Raw genomic sequence first — 22,955 nt, 5'->3', positions numbered from 1 at the left:
TGACAGCAAGCTCCGTACAGTGAATTTATTAACAGGTAGAAATTCCATTAAACAATAGAGCAAAATGCCAAGTCAACCTAGACATACAGCATTCAATAATGGAACATAGCAAGCAACAGCAATATTGAAATATTGTAAAATTTCCATAGCAAGGATTTGAGGAATATGCTCAATATTCCTCAAAGCATGAGCGTCAACTATATGTATCTGGATTTTAATGTGCGAACAGTAAATCAGAAAAGGCCATTTGACAGCCAAACGAATAGTACAGACTGATTCGGTTACACGTTTGGACGCATCTGACAGCTTTGCATGTCTTCTTAACTGGAATAAAATGAAAATAAAAAATACTGGATGATTTTAAAATTAATTTACAAACTTCTATATGCAATACATTATACATCGTGATGACGTGAGTTCACTGTTATTTTGTATAGACTGTATATAAGATACTTACATGTATTTTATAAGAAGTTTATATAAATATATAATATTTCAATGAAAAAATTTGGAATAATTTTCTATAACTTTTTTGTCTTGGAACTTTTTTAGTCTTCCTGGCCGTTCTTTGTCCTTGAAACTACTCGAAAATCTTTGAAACCAAACTAACAATTGGCATATGACAGAGCTGCATCGCTATAATTATCTAAAAGCTTTGATCGACTTCGACACCTTCGATTTCTTTAAATTGTCAGTTCCACGATCAGCATCTGTCTACAATAAATAACTCAAAAATAATTAATGGTATACTGTTATTTTACGAGATAAAGCAGGAATTAACATATTATAGCACATTAAGTTAGTTGGTTAATAAAGATGAATAAAATTGATTGGGTTTAAGTAGATGTTAAAAAGAGGAATGAAACATAAAAAAAAAAATTTGCCGCTTAAAATTTGTATTGTAATTCCATAATTATTTTTAATATCTTCAATATTTCTTCATCTTGCTTTATAATTGTTACTGATCATGCTTACTCTTAGCGTGTAGTGTATTTTTATTTAAACCATTTTTAATATGTATTTTTTTTGTTTGCATATGAGGCTACATTTCTTACCATGCTGAATATATTTTTATATTAAAAGATGTATTTCATCAGTCCATAGTTTTGGGAATTTGGGAATTATTCTCCACTTTTCTTTATTGTGAATTGACGCACGTACAACAAAACATGATGTATGAATATCTACATTTTTGCTTTTTTACATAACCTTCTAAATAAATTTAGACTTCTTGACATAGAGAGTCATGGCAAATGTTTTCTACATAAATATTCGGATATGAATGCGAATGACTCTTCTGGGCTAACGCATGGCTTTTTGGGCTTGGGATTGTAAATCCGCGTTTCATTGCTTCTCACAATACGCACCAGAAAATCATTTTAGATCTTCCCACCGTGTATAAACGTCTTGAAACATTTGATTCAGCAACCATTAAACTGTGTGATTGTTTTTTGACAGTCTAGATTGGAGTTTCATCTAATAAGTCTTGCAATATATTGTCTTCGAACTGTTTGGTCATCCAGACCGTTCTTTGTCATTAATATCTTTTAAATTGCTGAAGTCAAATCAGACAATCAGAACATGGTGGAGCAGAGTCATCATAAGTCTCTAAAATTGTTTGACGGGCTTCAGTAGCAAATTTCTTCGAAACAGACAACAAAAATAATGAATATCGAAAATGCAACTTTGAACATTCCATGATTAGCGTCTGTTTGCACTGACTAACTCAATAATACTGCAGGGAAAACTGCTACCTTACATAGAGAAATCTCAAAACCATGAAATATTTAGGTTATGGTGTTTAACAGTTTATTAAACTGATACTTCCCATATTACAATTTGATATCGCCGATCAAAATACATTTAAATATAAGTTAACAGACGTTTCTTGCTAATCAATTATACAAGTGAAATATGATGACGTTAAAATTGCATTAAAATTCATAATATATGTCAAAAACTGTCCATTTTCAATGCTATATGTATGTATATAAATAAATTATAATTTCTTTAAGATGTCAAAGGAAAGAAAACATATAAGATAACACTGTGTGGCACAATTTTTCTAACAAAAATTTTTTGAATACCTTATTCCATTGTTTAAAACATTGTCTCTTGATATGGTTATCTAACACGTCACGTTCCCTAATAATAATGAGAATACTATTTACGCTTAAAAGCTATATTAATCCAAAATGGCAGCCGATATTCATCCATACCTATTGCATATTCTGTTAATTTTGAAAGAAACTTATGCTAATATGGAACTAGTTTTAGACTTATTCATATACAAAGAATACAACTGGAAAGTTTGTGCAGATTTAAAAGTTCTTGCTATATTGCTTGGATTACAGGGAAGTTTCACAAAATATTGTTGTTGTGGGATAGCAGAGATACCAAAAACCATTATGAAGTTAAAAATTGGCAAAAAACTACTTTGTTTGTGGTAAACCAAATGTTAAATATGAACATCTTATTCCACAAGAAAATGTAAATTTTCCACTCTTACATATAAACTTACTTAGTTTAATGAAAAATTTTATAAAGGCTATGGATAAAAAATTCATATTGTCTTGAATATACTGTCTGTGAGGTTTTTGTGTTCAGCAGGTACAAATTGATAAAAAATAGTCGTTTTATTTGATGTTATAGAACAAAAAAAAGTCACATAGTCTAATTAAAACATTAAATATTTTTAGAAACCTTCATAACATTTCCTTTAGAAATTAATATTAAATATTCTCTATGCTGTAGAAAAAATAGACGGTTTAACGAAAAAATATTAAAGAGAGCCCATAAAAGCGGGAAAAAGATATTCGAAATTATCCAAATATATTCAGGGATGAATAGGTCAACGGACATCGGTAGCGCCCACTGCCCTCTATTTCTAAACGTAAAACCAACCCAAGCGTATTATTAGAATATTTGAGTTTCTTTGACCTGATCTCGCATTCGCTTTTGTATTATTTGCTTAGGCTCGAATATACAACTGTTGCTTATTTAAAACGATTCGATTTCGCCTACTCTTTCGCCATCATTTATCGGAAACGTTTAAGGAAATGTGGGCGTTTTCCTTATAAATTTGTCCAAATAAATAGATAAATAACAAATTTAAATGTAGTGTAAGGATATTGGTCGCAGTGTAAAATATCGATGGATATATATTTTAAGTTCAAGAGGTAAATAAAAATGGTAAAATTTTGGAAATAACACATTTTAATTAAAAAATTATTGAATAAAATGCTGTGTAATGTCTTCTTCTCTGAATTTCACATTCTTCGACTTTAACTCTCAACAAATTCTAGCTACATCTTACCTATAAAATAAAATTTAAATCATTAATAAAATATATTATGTTTAAAATACATGTCTAATTATTACCTTTTACTACAATTTTTGCTACTATTCTTGATGCATAAACCTCATTAATGACTTGACTACTTCCAACATAAGAAGAATTATTTTCTTCTCTATTATTCTTTCTCTGTTCTTTATCATTAAATTTTGGCATTTGTTGATTCGATGTCGTTGAAAATGATGCGTTATAGATATGACAGCTAACATTCCCACTATAAATAAAATTGATGCTGTTTGGATTTTATAACTTTTAAAACATAACCTTACATTCTACACTTACCCTCGTTCTTCCATATTTCAAAACCAATGTATGTTAAACCACCAAGAATAATACAACAAGTTAATTATTGTTACCATAGAATTGTTAATGTAACACAAAATCTAAATATCCAAGATTTTTTGGTTGTTTTGACTTGATCGACTGTACCGATCGATTTCAATATTGAATACCGAAAGAATGTACCGTCATTAGAAAAGGAAGACAATATGGTTTATACCTTCCCATGGTTTATTCTATGCAGCATAGTGCGCATACGTCAAATCCGGAAATGACTGAGGAGTAACGTATCCTAAGAATTTGAGCCGCATATTCTTGTTTACGAGAGTTGTGGTTAGAAAGTAATTTTTAGGTTAACTTTATGTTTAAAATAGTTTTTTGAGGTAATATAATCATTTAATAGAGAAAACTAGCAGCACACAAAACGAGAAATGTACAAGGCATGCATTTTGTAACACTATTTTTGTAGCTTGTTATGGAACAATTATGTTAAATAATTTGAAAACATAACTTGTTTGAGGATTATAATAAAGCTAATAATTGAAAGTGGTCATATTTTTATATGTTTATATTTATTTTTTATTATACTTATATTCTTCTGATTTTGCAAATATTTCAAAAGATTAATAAAAGCTATGAAAATCTAGAAATATCATACATTTTCTAGTTCCTATAAATATAAAATGTTGTTAATAGAAAGTCGATGGAATAAATTGATAACCTAACATTTCAAGCTTCGTGATTTATTATTTGTTCCGGTTTAAATAACTCCCTGGGGCAGGTAAATAAGGTAGAAATATTGAAATATATTAGTAATTTTGTTACAATAAATAGAATAAAATAAACAAATAAGAAATAATGTTAACAATACGCAGTTAGGCACACATGCAAATCATATAAGTAAAATATCAAAACAAAGACTAGCATCAATATAACTTCTTTTGACATAGTATTTATATCTAATATGTTTTTAGTAAAAGATGACAACTACCCAAAAAGACAGCACGTTGAATTGTGTACGTCCTTATTCAATTTTGTGGTGCTGTCTCCGTAGATCTAATCCAACTTTTGTAAGCTTTCATTAATAACGCTGACTGATATTTACTTCTAAAAGTATGAAAAACCGTGAAGTATATGAAGTAACAGGCCAATTGAAAAGTCCCCGGCCTACCATAATAAAACACATTTTTTAGCAAAATTAGTTTTTTCCATTCAACATAATTCCCTTCAAGGGTGATACACGGATTATAGTGACCCTCCAACTTTTCGATGCCATTTTTGTAGTACGATTTGTCCTTTGCAAAATAGGCCTCAGTTTCGGCGATCACCTCTTCATTTGACGAAAGTTTCTTCCCAGCGAGCATTCTTTTGAGATCTGAGAACAGGAAATAATCGCTGGCGGCCAGATCTGGAGAATACGGTGGATAAAGAAGAAATTCGAAGCCCAATTCATGGTTTTTTGTCATGGTTTTCACTTACCTGTGACACGGTGCATTGTCTTGGTGAAGCAGCACTTTCTTTTTCTTCAAATGCGGCCGTTTTTCGGCGATTTCATTCTTAAAACGGTCCAATAACGCTATGTGTTAGTCGCTGTTGATGATCCTTTCTTTTTCAATAACCACAACTAACGGTAACCACAACTCAAGTAAACAACAACTGGTAGCTATGAAATCTGTCAAGCTAATTTAGAATAAATGCCCATGAGCAATTCTGACCAATCCGCATGGCAAGCAGATGATAAAAATTGTAGAAAATGGCGTTTATACCAGTTTTTCTCAATAAAAAAATCCTTTTTGTAGCAAAAAAATGATCAGAATATATTCAAGCTCCTAATGCAAAGAATTTAAGGACATTACACAATATTCATATTAAATTTAAAATGTTCTCTACAGATTAATTTCTTCTAAACCACACATGTACCTCATCAGGTCATTTAGACGTTTATCTACATATCTCACTCTCTCACTCTAATAATTAAATCCTCTGCAACTTCTTCTTGTGCTTGAATTTTATCGTCAACCTTTCTTAATTACTTTATTCTGTTTCATATCGATATGATATCGTTTTATATAAATAGCCCATCTTTTATGCTTCTAAATAAATATTTAGGTTTTAAACTCAACAGAATGTGTTCACTTTCACAAGTAGGCAGTCCTTACCTATTTTTATCTTACTTGTTTTGGTTGAATGACTAAGTGCAGTTATACTATAACTACTCATAATCACATTACTAATATTAACAACTTTAGGAGTATAGTAACAGCTTTTGTAAAATAATGTATTTTTAAATACCCGTTATATTGAAAATGATAAACTTACTAAATAACACAAAAGTAAAAAAATGTTTATTCACTCAATAAAAACCATAAAAAAAGGATTATTTCTACAAGTTATTTATGAAGAAATGGATATGAATAACTAACTCTCTTAATTATTAATAAAAATAAGGAAGGTGGTTGGATGCCAAAGAAAAAAAATCTGGTTAAAATTTATTATATTCTCATCTGTATGATAATATTAATTTGAAACAATAACTAAGTATAGTTTTAATAATACACTCAGAATAAAACGAGCAGATGTCTATAATTAACATTTTAATTTAGTTATCCCTTATATAAATAGTATCATAGTATCTATAAAAAAATATTTTAATTTTTGGTACTAATTTTACAAACAAATCCTTTACACATCAATGGGAATTTATTAAAACATATGTCAAAGCCCCTTTAAGACAGAGAAGTGCAGATCATTATCTGAATCCGCAAAGATAATCTACCTGGATGCCTTCAGCGTTTGCTACTTCTTCAAACATAGCTGTATTTCATGTTGGCATACGATTAATATCTTTAATATCAGCTGTTCCTTTGTTCTTATCAGTTACAGATTTATCTGATAATTGAATTTGTCTACGTTGAACCAAAATTAATAAACCATTCCTGTAATTACACTAAAAGACGTATTAAAATTCTTATAAAAAATCAAATAAAACACTGATCCTCAAAATTAGTCAACTCCCAACAAAAACTTTTTGTAGAAAGGAACGTTTCGTTTTTCTTTTGGGATAAAAAAAACCGAATTAGCACCTGCCAACAAGATTATCTCGACTAAATTTAAATAATAAACATTCTCTCTATTTTATACTACTTTCCAAGCCGCCCGCTATATTTTCGTTCTACTTTTTCGAAGTCATAAATAACGAAACAATTGTTTGTTTATAACGACCCGTTTTCCATTTTCATTCGCTTTTAATCCGAAATGACGGGACGCTTTAAGAATTTAAACGGCCAGTAATTAGATAATGGACCAAATGATCCCTTGAGGAATAATGTACCAGATTTTCTTTGTTAAAATTTGCATTATAAGGAACTGGGGCTGAAAAGCGAAAGCCTTAATTTCAGGACGATTCTTTCCACCATTTCCCTTCGAGACTTATATATTTTAAAATGCATTAAATATTCCACAGAACTATATCTTTTTCTTATATAATATATATATATATATATATATATATATATATATATATATATATATATATATATATATATATATATCGATACAAAATCATTACAAAATAATATAACAGGTCAATTAAAAAGTCCCCAGCCTGAGATAGCGCTACTAGAATTAAATCCATATGTTTTTTAGCTAGCCCTAACCCTTAAAAGGTGCATGTATAAATTTGACAGCTGTCGGATCATTAGTTTGTGAATTATAGCATTTTGAGTGAAGCAACTTTTGTTATTGTGAAAAAAATTGATAAAAAGGAATTTCGCATGTTGATAAAACATTGCTTTTTGAAGGGACAAAATACAGTTGAAGCAAAAACTTAGCTTGATCCGAATTTTGACGTCGATATGTGACAATGGATGAAACATGGCTCCATCATTTCACTCCGAAATCCAATCGACAGTCATCCGAGTGGACTGCATACGATGAACCCGCTCCAAAACGTTGGAAAACGCAACAGTCGGTTGGCAAGGTTATGGCGTCTGTATTTTGGGATGCGCATGGAATAATTTTCATTGACTGCCTTCAAAAAGGAAGGACCATCAACAGCGACTATTACATAGCGTTATTAGACCGTTTGAAGAACAAAATCGCCGAAAAACGGCCGCGTTTGAAGAAAAAGAAAGTGCCGCTTCACCAAGACAATGCACTGTGTCACAAGTCAGTGAAAACGATGGCAAAAATCCATGAATTGGGCTTCAAATTGCTTCCTCATACATCGTATTCTCTATATCTGGCTCCCAGCTCAAAAGAATGCTCACTGGGAAGAAATTTTCATCGAATGAAGAGACGATCGCCGAAACTGAGGCCTATTTTGAAGCAAAGGACAAATCGTACTACGCAAATGGTATCGATAAGTTGGATCATTATCTAACATTAAAGTATATTTAACATTAAAGTACTCTTATCACCACAGAACTCCATTCACAGTCGAAATATAATATAGAAATACATCTAAACCTCATTTAAAAATCCAGACAAGTAAATAAAATCCGTAATGGCCTGAGCAAAGCCTGATATTACAGCTACTACATTTTTAAATGGTTATTAAGGAACTATAGTGGACCTGACATTTTCTTCTCTGTCCTCTTTCAATAATCCAATTATATAATGAATTATCAGTTTAAAATGATACTCTGGAGTTGTTTGAGTTCAACTGATTACAAAACCGTAATTCCAGTAATATATCAATCGCTAAAATATCCAAATATATTGGGTACCAAATAAGTTTTCTTCTTTTTTATCAAAAAGTAAAATATTGTGTCGAAACTACACTTTGCAAATAATGCACGTACAGATGTATATGTAATAATTAGCTTCGAAAAAAATTTAGCTGCAAATGTTAATTATTTAATACTAGAAAACAGTTTTAAGAAAGAGGCAGTAGAGTAGAAAGATTAATTTAACAGGAACTTTTAGATCACCAGTACACTAGTGATGACAACCGTTAGTGACATTGACCAACATTTAGATTTTTTTTAAGCAACCAGAAAGTGAGTATTATTTTCTTTTATACGATTCTAGCTTTTGTTACTATTACTATATATGTTACTATTTTATTACTATATATTACTTAAAAGGGGGCCCAATGGTAACAAATTATATAATACAATAAGTTAAAACATAACATTTACATATTACATTCTGGTCATATTTTTTCAGGTTAAAAAGGTTATTATTATAGAAATGGGAAATGTCGAAATAACAGCACTATAAGTTTTTAAAGGTTTTTCAAATAAACTTCAAAAATCAGACAACGAAAATAATAAATGTCAAGCTAAGTAAATATTGCTATGATTCAACATGAATTTAATTAATGAAAAGATTTTTAGAGAATATTTGTTAAAAAAAGGCCACTGACTATCTCTGAATAATCATATTACGTATCATATTACATAAATAACAACTTGGAAACCTATATAAAATGTTCCAAATGGTTAAGCCGACAGGGCCTCCTGCTATTGCGACAGTCACGAGTTCGAATCGTGCTGGGCCAAGGGTATACTTTATGTTTATGATTGTAATTGTAAATGTAGGAATAGACTATAATAAATAATAATAAATAGGAATATAAAAAAAATAAATAAAATAGTTGCCCTGATAGGCAACAGCGGAAAATCACGCCAGTAACCAGTCTGGCTAAGACCGGATGTCTTCCGGGATGGTCGCTAAGTAGGTCATTGGCCAATCAGTAGCCTTAATGCCGAGGACCGTGGCTCGGCGTCCACGTTAAACTGTAGGTACAGGCAGATAAACCCTCGTTGGTAAAAAAGAAACTTGTTCCAACTTAAAATATTTTAAGAAATACAAATATGTTACTAAGAGTATTTGTAAAATACTATGAGAATATTATTCTAGTCAATGATATGTAATATATAACTTTTACAATAAAAAGAATTTACTACGCGTTGATAGCTTTACCATATATTAAGTTCTATAAAAAATATATCTTAACTAATTAAAGTATTCTTAGTGAATAACATTTAATTATATTTTTTATATTACCTACTAAACTAAGCCTAAAATAAATTAAGCTCAAACGCGGAAAATAAAAATAGCCAAAATAAATATGCCCAAGTGCAGTTCATACTAATACCAATAACAAACAAATCCATATAGCATTCCATATAAAAGTACCTTGGAATGAATATTGATGCAAAAGTTCTCTGGAAGGAAGATTTAAAAAGAAAAGGAAATAACTGAAACTAAAATATAGGAAAATGTATTGATTAAATAGGAAAAAATAACTATTATCAGTTTATAATAAATTGCTATTATACGAGCAAGTATTGAAATCTATATGAACATACGGAATTCAATTATGGGGATTTTGCGCGAAAACTAATATATATAAGTATAATACAAGTGTTTCAGAACAAAGTCCTGAAAACATTGTAGGTGCACTTACAATGAGACCTTCAGATACCGACTGTAACTCCAGAAATCTAGAGTGGCAAAGACACATGAGGAACAAAAAATCCATATAGCAATAATGTTAAATATCTCGGAATTAATCTTGATGCAAAACTTCGATGAAAGAAATATGTAAAAAGAAAACGAAATAACTGGAGCTCAAATATACGAATATGTGTTTATTAATTGGAAGAAAATTGGAAACAATTATCACTACATAATATACAAATTGTGGGAATGCTTCGCTAAAAGCAATGTAAATATAAACCTTCAGATGAGGGATGGTACAAGAAGACATGAAAAGACAATCCGTTCTCATATTAATATCTAGTTATTAAAACTATTGGATGACACAAGAACAAGACACGGACTCAAAAGAAACAAACCATTTGATTTTATGTAGTCCACTGTAGTGTAGAAGGTATTTAAGAGAAAAAAAGACATAACCCACAATAAATTATTATTGAGACCAAATAAGAACCGATGGGTTGTCCTATATATACCTGATTTTTAAATTAGTGTAGAAAAACAAATTGTAGGTTAATCGGCAACGACTTCAACAACAAAACAACTATATCAAAAAAATAAACTTTAATAAAATATATTATTACAATATACCGTTTATTAACAGCCATATTACCACGACGTCTAAATATCACATCGCAATATCCTCGCCTTTCTATTCGACAGTCAATATATTCGACGGCATCTGGCAACTAGTATCGTAACCATTCCGATATAAACCATCAGAGGGATCCTTAACGGCAATATTAAAACCTGCCGAGCAGAAATTCCATTTTCAACAAAAGAACCGCCTCGAGACTGAATAATTTTATCGGAGGCCGAGAGATAGTTTTGCGGCAAAAAGTGTCGGCGAGAACCTTTGTTACATTACCGGGATGCCGGCCATCCGTTGCACTTAAACAGTAAAAAGCCCGCTCTGTTTGTCGTGCGGTCTGTTCTCTAGCCGAGATCGATTTTATATCCCGCTCAATTTGGTTCCCTCAAATATGGCACAGGGATCGGATTTAGAATCGGTTTTACTTGCTCTAATGGAAAACGACTAATGATTATGATTTAGGTTTACGAGATCTTAAGGTTTCATTAATATTTCTATAAGTTACTGTTATATTTTAATCAATCGCAAATATAAATTTACGACAATGCTTCAGCAGAATTCGAAACCGCGACCATCGCAATAGTGGGTGGACTTTTAAAATTAAATAACTTCGTTGCTTAATGACTTAATGGTGTTTTACTATCGTTCCAAATGTAAAATTTAAAGACTTGTCTTCCGATTCAAAATTGTCTAACGGCATTTTACGGAGCAGCGCTGCCAAATTTTGATTTAAAAAATTACGCATCCATAGTTAATTTACATACAACAGAAACGACCGTATAAGAATTTGAGGCTGGCAACATTTTTATTCCAGTGAAGTTCAAGAGTCATTTCGAGATAGTTAGCGTTGCTGTTATATGCTATTGATAGTATTATGTATTGTTGTTGGTGTGTAATGCTATTGTCAAAAATCTGGGATTGTCGATTTTCACAAGCCCCTTTTACGGAAAATTTTTCACCAACAAAATCGATCTTCGTAAATAAAAACAAGCGATAATCACTTGATGCCAGATCCCATCCAAACTCCCGGAGCTTTTGGCTGGAGACACTATCGATGCATGTGACCTCATATTATCTTGATGAAACACAACTTCTGTCCTAGTAACCAAGAATAACCATTTCTGGGCGAGATTAATTAATTAATTAAGAATTTGAGCGTGAGGCCAAGAACAGCTCATACGACTATTTACCAATCCCACAAAACGCACATCAAAACCTCCCTAGTCATCAACAACCATTTTCAGAAATGGTTCGATTTTGTTGCAATTCGTCATTTGTTGTTTTAAGTCCTGTGTCGCCCATATATTCAGCTTTGTATTCTTTTCTAAAGTTTCAGATGATCTTTTGTGGAATACTTAACTCCTGGGAAATGGAAATAGTGTTTATATGACGGTCGACTTCGACTGGTCCCATGTGTGGTGCATCTCTAACATCAAAATTATCAGAACGTAACAAACGAACCCAGAAACTGCGCTTGATTAGCTCTTACAGCAACAGGAATAATAACACTACTCACATTTTCAAACGGCTGGCTGGATTTCTCAGTTTTACAAAAAAAAATCTATAAAATATAGCATATTTTCTCTTTTCTGGTATATTTTAACGTGAGTTAAGAAAGAAATTGAGTCAACTATTCACAAACTTATCACTTGTCAGCAGTTAGAAAATGTCTAAAAGCTTTCTAATTCATCTAGTGTATACCATTTGGACTTTTACAATGAATTATACAATTTATTAAAGCCGTCTATTTGAAAAAATAATGGATTTCTAATCTAAACACAATATAGGGGGAGTGTAACTTCGCCTTCGCCTTTATTTGTTATCAGAATTAAATATTACCAAAATTATCGTAATATAAAAGTGATTTACATTTAATTAAAATCCCTCCATTTTAAGTAAAGCAATAACGATTTATCTGTCCAGTCTTTTAGTCAGAAGGAGCAATATCTGGTTAATAAAATGGACGAAATGGAAGTTTCCGTTTAAGCATCCATATGGTTACCACGGATTTGGCAACGTACGGCCAAGCGTGATCATATTGCAAAATCACTTAATCGTATTTTTGTTCCTACAATGATTGTTCTTCAATATTTTCGGTTTACCTTATGATTTTAGTGAACATGATAACATCGATATCGTTTTCATAGAAATCCATTTTCGTGCTCCATCAAATTTAAGAATTCCTTTCTTTTTTACATTTCATAGGGCATCAAATTATTTGTGAATTAAATTACGTCTCGTACGTACGTACATATTTTTTAATTTTTAGTGAACCTAACTTATTTTTTGAAGTCAATTCAATTTTTTGATAAAAATATTTTATTTTTATCTTTTTAGTGTTAGATATTTATTCAATAAGTTACGCAATTATTTTATTTAATATTACAATGAGTAGGCAAAGTAAATGATTGAAAATAAAGAGCAGTTCAGTCCCCGGGGTCCGCTACTTTTCGTAGGTGATTTGACAAATGTTCTAACTAAACAACAACAAAAATTTATTGCCCTCACTTGGAATCGAACCCGCGACCTCCGTTTGGGAGATAAACGCTTTAACCATAACACCATAGAAGCAGCTGTCCACAGTATTTCTACGGGGTCTTATATGCTATAGTTAGTGCTTAAAAACCAAACTGAATGGCTTTTGCATTGAACGACTTTCGATTTTCCACCACAGCAGCTGAGAAAAATATTATTCCCAAATATCTGATTATTTTATATAAAAAATATTTGAAAACTATGTACGTGCCTTTGAAATTTAAGTGTTTCTCTCAATTTAACCTTATTTTACAAGATGCTAATTCGGTCCGTACTACTCTACGGATTTAATGACTACTTCAAGTTTGTTTCACCCAACCAGGTCAAACGGCTTCAAGTTTTCCAAAATAAGCTACGCAGGAGAATCTTAAACACTCCATAGTTTGTCAGAAATAATCAAATTCATAGGGAAACTGACACTCCAAAAATCAAGCACTCCATATCTCAATCATTCCACAAACAACAACTCAGCTCAAGTTCGTCTGAAAATGCGCTTGTTGGCGAGCTGGTGGATATGTTAGGAGCTTAGCATCGAGTCACCGCTAACGTCCCCCCTTTTCTAGGCTGAAACGAGCTCATCCATCGCTGCAGTCATAACCTTTGCCCCCATACGACAGTATTCAGTCGTGTGTTAACTCAAGTTTGCGAATCAACAGAATCGCCGGGTCCTCGTGCCAAATAACGGTTGCCCGATCAGCGGGCGCCATATCCTCAAATGTATTGCAGTAGCAGTAGTGATATACAGGGGTCAACCGTGAGGCGGTTTCGCTTTAGTGTATTGGTAAGCCCAGAGGCAGTCCTACATAACCCCGTCCAACTTGTCACTCCAGGGCAAGTCTCCACGACCAGGTATGCGTCATGCATTCCACCGCCTAGTTTTAGGCCAGAACAAAAAAAATCAATTTAGCCCCTTCCCCACAACAGAATCTGATTTGGTTCCAATGGGACCACCTCGGAAGGGCGGCCTTTCCAATAAAAAAATAATTTTAAAAATCTGCCCGCAATTGACGGAGAAATCAACGAACATACATTAAAAAATATATATACAGCCGAACATAGAACCTCCTCCTTTTCCGAAGTTGGTTAATAAAACCTCTTGCCAATAGTGTTTAGTTAATAAAACACTTTACTCTAGAAGCTTTTTAATTTAAAACGGTAAAAAAGAACAGTTTATTTACGAAACTCGAATATTACTCATAGATACCAAATCTTTATAACACCACCGATATTTTTATTTTGAAAATAGACCAAACTAATTTGTACTCATAATAGCTGGTTATTATTCAAAATCACTTTTACAAACAATTCGACATTTTCAAAAACTGATAATATTCATACTTTTTCAGGGACAAAGTTTCACCGTAAAGTGTGTGACGATGGAAGAAAATGGCGGAATCGGCGGTAAGTACACGTATAGTTGGACGAAAAATAAGGAACTTCTACCGGTTCGAACTGAATACGAAAAATACGAAACTTTGTATCCCGCTGGAACAATCCTGCAAGTTTTTCGCGTCGAGGTAAGTTAATTGTTTTTATGTTATACCATAGTTTAAACAGTTCTTTTCAAATATCAACAGCGGAAGCGAAACAAGTATATAAACTTACCCTCCTTAGATTTTAATGAATAGTTTTAATATTCTTTGAGGTAACAATATATTAGCTGTGGTACCTTATCATGAAAGATTTTTAATAAATCAACTGGCCTTACTAACATTTATAAAATTTGAAATAACATTATTTTTTACCAAATCATCTAAAACGTAAATTAATATGCATTAACGGTATGGATATTGCAGCAGAATGAACTCCAGTGAAACTAAAATTTGATATAAAAGAGATGAAAAGAAAAAGTGATAAACTGTATCCTAATCTGCGAAAAATATATAATTTGTTTTTATTGAGACACCTATTACAAAATTACAATTATTTTAAATACAACCGTATTTGAAATATAAAATACAAAATAAAAATACAGTCAGCTGTTATAAATGGAATGAAAATAATCCAGTTCAGCTTATTAATCAGTAAAAGAAGAACTTCCTTTCATGAACACTATATTTTTAAATGTTCTATAAGAGAAATAGGAACTTGTTGGGAAATTAATAAAACATAGTAAAGAAAACAATATTTCTAAAAGATATGATGATCACATGAAGCACACACTTGTGTTAACTAATTAATTTATTTTGTTCATCATAATTCCCGTCAAGAGTGATACACTGATCATAGAGATGCTCCAACTTTTCAATAGTATTTTTGTAGTAAAATTTGTTCTTTGCTTCGAAAGAGGCCTCAGCTTCGGCGATCACATTTCACGAAAATTTCTTCCCAACGAGCATTTTTTGAAATCTGAGAACAGGAAATAGTCGCTGGGGGCAGATCTGGAGAATACGGTGGATGAGGAAGCAATTCGAAGCCCAATTCATGGATTTTTGCCATCGTTTTCCCTGACTTTTGACACGGTCCATTGTCTGGGTGAAGCAGCATTTTTTTTTTTCCTTCAAATGCGGCGGTTTTTCGGCGATTTCGTCCTTCAAACGGTCGAATAATGCTATGTAATAGTCGCTGTTGATGGTACAATCTTTTTCAAGGTAGTCAATGAAAATTATTCCATGCAAATCCCAAAATGCAGACGCCATAACCTTGCCAGCCGTTGCATTTTCCCACGCTTTGGAACGGTTTCATCGTATGCAGTCCACTCGGATAATGAGATATTTCATCCATTGTCACACATCAATTCAAAACTCGGGTGATCATCTTCTAACACTGAAAGACTAGTGAAAAACACTGCTCCGAATCATCAACTTGTCGTTGTTTTTAGTCAAAAGTGAGCTCGCGCGACATCCACTTTGCACAGAGCCTTCTCATATCCAAATATTCGTGAATGATATGATGTACACGTTCAGTTGATATATTTAAAGTGTCTGCTATTTGATTCACCATGAATTTACGGTCATTCAAAATCATTTTGTGGATTTTTTTAATGTTTTCTTCTGTAACAACCTCCTTTGGTCGTCCACCACGTCTAAACTTAGCATTTTTCACAATAACAAAAGTTGCTTCATTCAAAATGCTATAATTCACATACTAATGATTCGACAGCTGTCAAATTTATATACGCATCTTTTGAGCGTTAGTTATGTGTCAGGTCGGGGACTTTTCAATTGACCTGTTATATTATATGAACATAGTTTTTATATCTAGATATTGCTGATTTGTTTGGAAGTCGGTATTTGATATCTGTGGTTCATTACCCCTGGTGGCAAAAACAATAAAATCATCAACTTCTTTACTAGTACCGCTATTCCTATTACTCCCAGGCATTATTTAAGTTTGTTTGTAGTTTGTCTCTCGCCTGTTGTAACAACCTTCTGTCAAGCAATGTATTTTGTAACTGGGGTGATAGCTTGACACCAATATGGCTCCCTACATTTCGGGTAACAGTCTAAAAATCTTCAAATCTAAGCTATCTTTTAGTTGCGATGCTACTCTAGTAATGCTAATCTAAATCTGTGAAAAAGGTTTCACTACTTCAATGAATTCCGCCAAGAATTCGAGTTATATGACCGGGAAAGTATTAGTCCTACTCGACTAATACTCATACATACTAAGGCTTGTATATCCATACCCATAAGCTGCATTATATACTAAAGAGTGTCGATTCTGTGGGACAGGGATATATTGATGTCCAAAGCAGTCTTTTATAACCAGCCTATTTGGCCCTTCTGGGCATATTGAATAACAAAGTACACTTAGCAATTTCTGTAATACGAGAATATTTGATGAAACTCATGTCTGTAGTGACTAAAGGACTTGGATGGTTCAACTGAGGTGCCTAGACAAAGAAAACTCGTCTTAGTTTCATATTTGGTTATATCTACAGGTAACAGTACCTCTTCATAAAAAATTTCACAGGTTGTGATAATTGATAAGCCGTGACAAATTTAGTTCGAAGTGTTTTACGAAAACTATCGAGTATTATTTCCTACTATCGAGTGTTATTGGACAGCTAAATGTATTTATCTTCAAATATATTTTGAAATCATTTGAAACACTAATTACAAAATATACAAGCATCAGGTATTTGAAATACCAATAAAAATTACCTTTTCTAAGAAGTAATTAAATTACCAACACTAAATATGTATTTGTAATCAATGTGACGTATTTCAACTGCAACTAATTCAAACACTGCCTAACCCTAACTCTTATCAATTTTAAGAAGAATAAAATAGACCTAGATATCTTAAAATCATATAAATGAAGATTGTTGCTGGTTTTTATACTAATGATGTTATTGCAATGCATACTTTTTAATCTAAAAGCTTTTTGTATTGTGTAGTGCTTGCGTGTATTTTGGTCAGTGATCTATTAGGGGAAAATTCGAAGTATTAATGTAAACAACAACCTGTCCTAACCGTTAAATTTGATGATTTTGACATGTCGCTATAATATATAAAATAACAGTTTTTTATTTAGTTCAACTGAGTAATTCAGTGTATACAGACACTAATCATTAAACGCCCAAAATTACCCCCTTTTTAACCTTTATTACATTTGTTTGTAATATTTCAATAATTGTGTTTTTAGACTGAAAGAAATGTGAGGATACATGCAAGAACCTAATATAAATATGAAAATATCTTTAAAATATTCAGAAATACCTTCGACTCTCTTTTTGGTATATAATTTAGAGTCCTAGCATTAAAGCTTCCTTGAATATTAAAACACCAAAAGCAAAAAAAGTTTAAACAAAGCCTCCTTTGATATTACACGCTAACAGTTTCATTGTTTTCATTGTAAATATTGCGTCGGCGGTTGTAAATAACAATCGACGTTTTAATTATTATTTTTAATTAACAAACAAAAGTAATATGTCGCAAGATATTAAGGCTACGTCCTGGTGTCGTTCACCTTTAACCTTTTTCAGTGTGCCAGAATTAGGGAAACTTTCATCCACCACGATCCGGAGAATAACAACTTTTTTATAACGTCGAGATAATCTTGTTTTAACAGACACTCGGTAAATCGTTAAAAGCATACAGCAGCAAATTAGCGAAATTAATAATCTGAATTATGTAAGAGAAATGTATGTTACAAATAAAATTGAATGATTAGTTTTATAAATTAACGGTTTCTGTGGCTGAATATAAGGGATAGGTAATAATGCCATGTTTCTAAGGCGTGTAATAATTCAGTTCTTTTGATATACAAAAATTTGGCTTTGGCATAAACAAAATTATAATCTAAACAAAATAATTAAACAAAAATACTGTTATCAAATATAATTTATTTTAACATTATAGTAGATCTAATGCATATATTATCGAGGGACTTAAAACTACAATTAAGTACACTGTTATAATAGTTTTTAGGTTAGGATTGTGTTTTTTCCATGCCACCTATGAGTTAGAGTTTTAAACGCGTTTTTTATATAGTGGTATTCTCATTCGGTTCATCCAAACCGAAGGTGTTACTAACCATTCCTGTTTCCAGCATGAAGTTCATATCTGCAATAAATTATTGATAAATGTTATGACTAATTAAACCTAATCAATTATTCTTCCAACGTTTACCCTTTTCCGTCAACTTTTGTAATTATAACACTATTTCTATTATCATCTTGCCATGAGTAGCCATTTGGTATATTCGTCCCATTCTGAAATTTCCGTGTATCATCTAAAACATAATTTGAAATAATAAGTCTTCCTTCTTTTTATTATATGCTTTTAAAAATTATATTAATATAAAAACAATATCTGGAAGTTCCATTAGACTAACACTATCTATCTACTACTAGCTATCATCAAGCTGAGCTTGATTCGCCACCCGCTTCGTACGAGGACGTTTTTTTTTTTTGGTGAAGTGAAGTATATACTTTTTATTTTCTGAGATATTTCAGTGATTGTGTCCATACTGATATTCAGTGTAGCTACAACACGCTAGTATCATTTTTATTAGAAATCACAGCAACAAATTTAACAGCAAAATGCTTACCTCTCTAACGGTTTTACTGGCAAGAGGGAATCTCCATTATCTCGTTCCTTTTCGAAGTAACTGATTAGCGACGCAATATGTTATGTCTAGCTTCGGCATTTTCAATAAGAGTAATAGTAAGCAGCGATTTAAAATGTATCAATACAGGCATAGCGTTAAAATAACGTTTGCCGGCTTATAACCTGTAGTTATTATAATTAATATTTTGAAGAATTTTGCAGACGTTTGACAACCGGACGACTTTTGTAGGCTGTTTCGATTATATGCTCGAACTTATCAGATAGCATTCTAACTTATTTGAATAGAATAAAATGAGAAGGGAAACATTGTCAGAATCTAAAACGAATTTACAATTTGCGGCATTCAATACATTAAATATATTGATGACGTGAGCTCACTGTTATTTTGAATAGTCTATAGGTGACAAATCATCTAAACTATTATAAATAAAGTAACAATTTCATTTGTAGTTTTTTGTCCGGTTCGAAATCAAACGAAACCAACCCCGGCCCGCCCTCGGCCAATCGCCATTATCTGGGAAAGAGGGGAGAAAAGGAGAAAAAAAGCGACTTCCGCTCGCCCATCTCAATTTCTAATAAAATTAACGTTATTCAACCGCAGCGAGTATCCCGTCGATCGTGCACTGTCGTTCGATTGGCGAAACCGTCCGATGGAATTGCTCGAATTCTTCGGCGATTTTCGGCTCGAGGAACGTACGCGGCGCCCTAATGTGATTGAATTAGATGATTAAATATTTAACCGTCCTAATAGTCCGACCGGTTCGTTGAGGTTTTGCCGAATTCCACGCCGAAGATTCATAACCTCACTTAATGCCGATGTTTATTTAATGAATGTTTTGAATAGAGCTTTTAGTTCCTCGGTTAATACACTTGGCCCCTTCCCGTTTAATTAAGGTTAATTATATGTTTTGTCGGCAGTAATTAATTTTCCAGGTGTTTATGAATTTATTTTAACATATCTGTTATATTGAGTTTCTGAAATGTTACAAAAGTCTAATATAAAAGTCTAATATAAAATATATCGAATAAAATGTAAAAATTACTGGTAGCTCATGTTGGCAAATGTCCACAAAATTCTTCTAAACGTTAGCGATAATAATTAGAGGTCACAAGCCGGCAAGCGTAGACCAAAATTCTAAGTTAATACAGCAACATTGCAACGTGCTGACGACATAAATTATTATGACATAAATTGGCTGTTTTATTACAAGAGTCTAGTTCTGGAGAATCCTGGCATGCCAACGTTGCCAGTTGTTGAAAATTATACGTATATTTGAAGAATATAGAATTTAAACATATTTTTAAATATAATCTTGAATTCATTAGTTTCACTTAATATTTCTATTGAGATACGAGTTAAAATATTTTGGTATATTTTTCGTCCCCTATAATCTAGCAAATTTAATATGAAGAAACTTTTATAAAAATCTTTCATTTTAAATAAATTTGGCAAAGAAAAAAGAGAAAATAAAACAATATGTAATTATTTATCAATATATACGCATTATAATATCAATCCAAAGTTATAGTTTTTGTGAATTATCCGTATATTTGAGGAGTATAATATATATTTTGGAATTCACAAATTAACCCAAAATCTCACTTGAAATTAATATGTTAAATTTAACTAAGTTTACTGTTATTTTCTTATGCTATCTACTTATTATTTTTAAGTTTATATATCATATCTAAATTATATAACCTTTATAAAGATATTTAATTTTAAAAGTAAAAAGAGAAAATAAAATGACATGTAAGGTAACAAACATAATTTATTCATCAATATATGAAAACACAAGCATCCATTTATCCTTAAAATCACTTTTACAGCACTAAAAGTACCTTTGTTTCTTTATCAAATCTTTTCTATATAAAAAAACAGCAATGAAACCCCTCTCTCAATTCACACAATGAAAGCGAGGAATGCAATACATGTACATTCGATATGAATTCTATATAGCTATGTTCTTTTAACATTTCATATTGTCCTTCAGTTATTATCATTAACATAAAATCTTCTTTCTTTAAAGTAGAGTATGTATTTTTTACCTCATTTAGCCATGCTTCAAAACTTGTAGCGTCACTTTTATGTTTTGTATCTGTGGAACTCAATTGGTTTACTTGCAACTGCTTAAATTAGTTCGGGTCCAATCCAATATAGTACCTGTGGCGACCGCCACGACCCTTTAGGCCACCACGAATTCACCAACAACAAGTACAAAGGTTGGCAATGCCGTTGAATTGGTACCATGCAGTTCCAGGCGATAAAAGACCATCACGACGACGTCTCGTTCACTTTTCTTTTCTCCATCCCTTTGTAACAGTACCACTTCCACAGCGCTACCGTACTTCCTCTACCTAACCTAATATCCTGTCAATTCTCCCGTCGACCACATGTATCAATTTAATAACGAAATAAACAAGTATTTGATCCAAGTGTTTTTAATTATCGTGCAAAATCCTTCCAAAAATAGTAGTGAGTGTTCTGACAAATAATCGCAGCGACAGCCACATATTTCGACCGACTGACCGACCCGACGAACATTATTCCTACACATCTATTGGAATTTTGGCAGCCTGTTTCGCTGCAATACTTTTTTATCTGATTTTAATAACACTCGCTTTTCACCCTTTGATATCCTCTTATCCATTCCTGACCTGAAATTTAAAAATAGTAATATTTTTATCAAACCTTAAAACATTAGCAATCTTAAAAATTTTCATGCCAGCCAAACGAATTTACAGCCTAATATATAATGAATTTGGTATAGAACTGAATTTAATTTGCAATATTAAAATTAAAATTGAATGGATACGCACCTGGATGAAATGTCGTCATATGTCTGTCCAGATTAAAAGTGTTATAATAGCTATTTTTAACATTATTTGCAAATCGATGATTTATCCATCACTGCCTACCATTTATAATTAAAATATGAATAGTACAAGAACATATAAACTATAAACAATTCCTAGCCTTACAAAACAAAACTTCTACCAATACCAGGGTCAAATCCAAAACGACTGTTGTAGTTCATTGGATTCTACCTCACGATTTCTTGTAAATGGCAATGTCGCAAAATTATTCGCGGACATTACCGAAGTTTACCGAATACCGGTTAGAATTCTCCAAAAATAATGTGTTAAATGTATCGAATAAATCGTCGAATAAAAATCTGTTTTATATCTAAGCATGGAATAGCCACCAACAACTTTCAAATAATGATTAGTTTTAATTTCAAGGAAGACATAGAAGTTTGTGAATATTCGAAATTACCATTTGGACAACTCGCAAGGTTATTAGCTACGTCTTATAAGTGGTATAAAGGATGAAGGCATATAATATTACAACTGAATTAGACTGAACAAAGCTGGCCCTTCTATAACATAAATTTTGTTAATGTCTAAAACATTACTGCGCGGATAAATGTGTAATATTACGATTAGATGTAACAAGAATTGTGTGATTCTTATTGCTAGTCAGTCATAGTAAGAATAAAACAGAATAGATAATAATAGAATAACATTTGTATTAGACTAGACAATAAGAAATGTCTAAATTAAATTCTTTCAGATATGCATCAATCTAAGCTCGCAGGTGAATCATGTTTGACCAAGCATAAATTTTTTGGTATCTTCATAAATTAAACCGGTTTTGCAACATGTAGTCGAGGGTTGCTAAGCACTGAGGAATAACATTGTTGTGTTTTTGCTCGAATTCCGAAAATTT

General features: G+C 32.0%; 1 protein-coding gene and 1 long non-coding RNA gene across 2 annotated transcripts in view; one reads left to right on the top strand and one right to left on the bottom strand.

Moving 5' to 3' along the window:
• LOC143190012 (uncharacterized) overlaps positions 1 to 22,955 on the top strand; it is a 302,059-nt gene that overhangs the window by 251,309 nt on the left and 27,795 nt on the right. Inside the window, exon 12 of the mRNA XM_076394062.1 lies at positions 14,555 to 14,725. Coding sequence (XP_076250177.1) covers positions 14,555 to 14,725 — 171 coding nt within the window. The remainder of the gene's footprint in view (positions 1 to 14,554; positions 14,726 to 22,955) is intronic.
• Positions 3,211 to 3,766, bottom strand: LOC143190019 (uncharacterized). The gene is made up of 3 exons (XR_013004145.1): positions 3,638 to 3,766; positions 3,382 to 3,569; positions 3,211 to 3,316 (listed from the first exon to the last, which is right to left on the bottom strand). It is a non-coding gene; the product is annotated as an uncharacterized LOC143190019 (long non-coding RNA).

This window comes from Rhynchophorus ferrugineus, unplaced genomic scaffold, assembly GCF_030347505.1.
Source record: "Rhynchophorus ferrugineus isolate W39M unplaced genomic scaffold, kcgeb_rfMv2 rfM2, whole genome shotgun sequence".
Classification (NCBI taxonomy): Eukaryota; Metazoa; Arthropoda; class Insecta; order Coleoptera; family Curculionidae; genus Rhynchophorus; species Rhynchophorus ferrugineus.
Note: the sequence above shows the minus strand (reverse complement) of the source record. Positions and strands in the feature narration are given on the sequence as shown.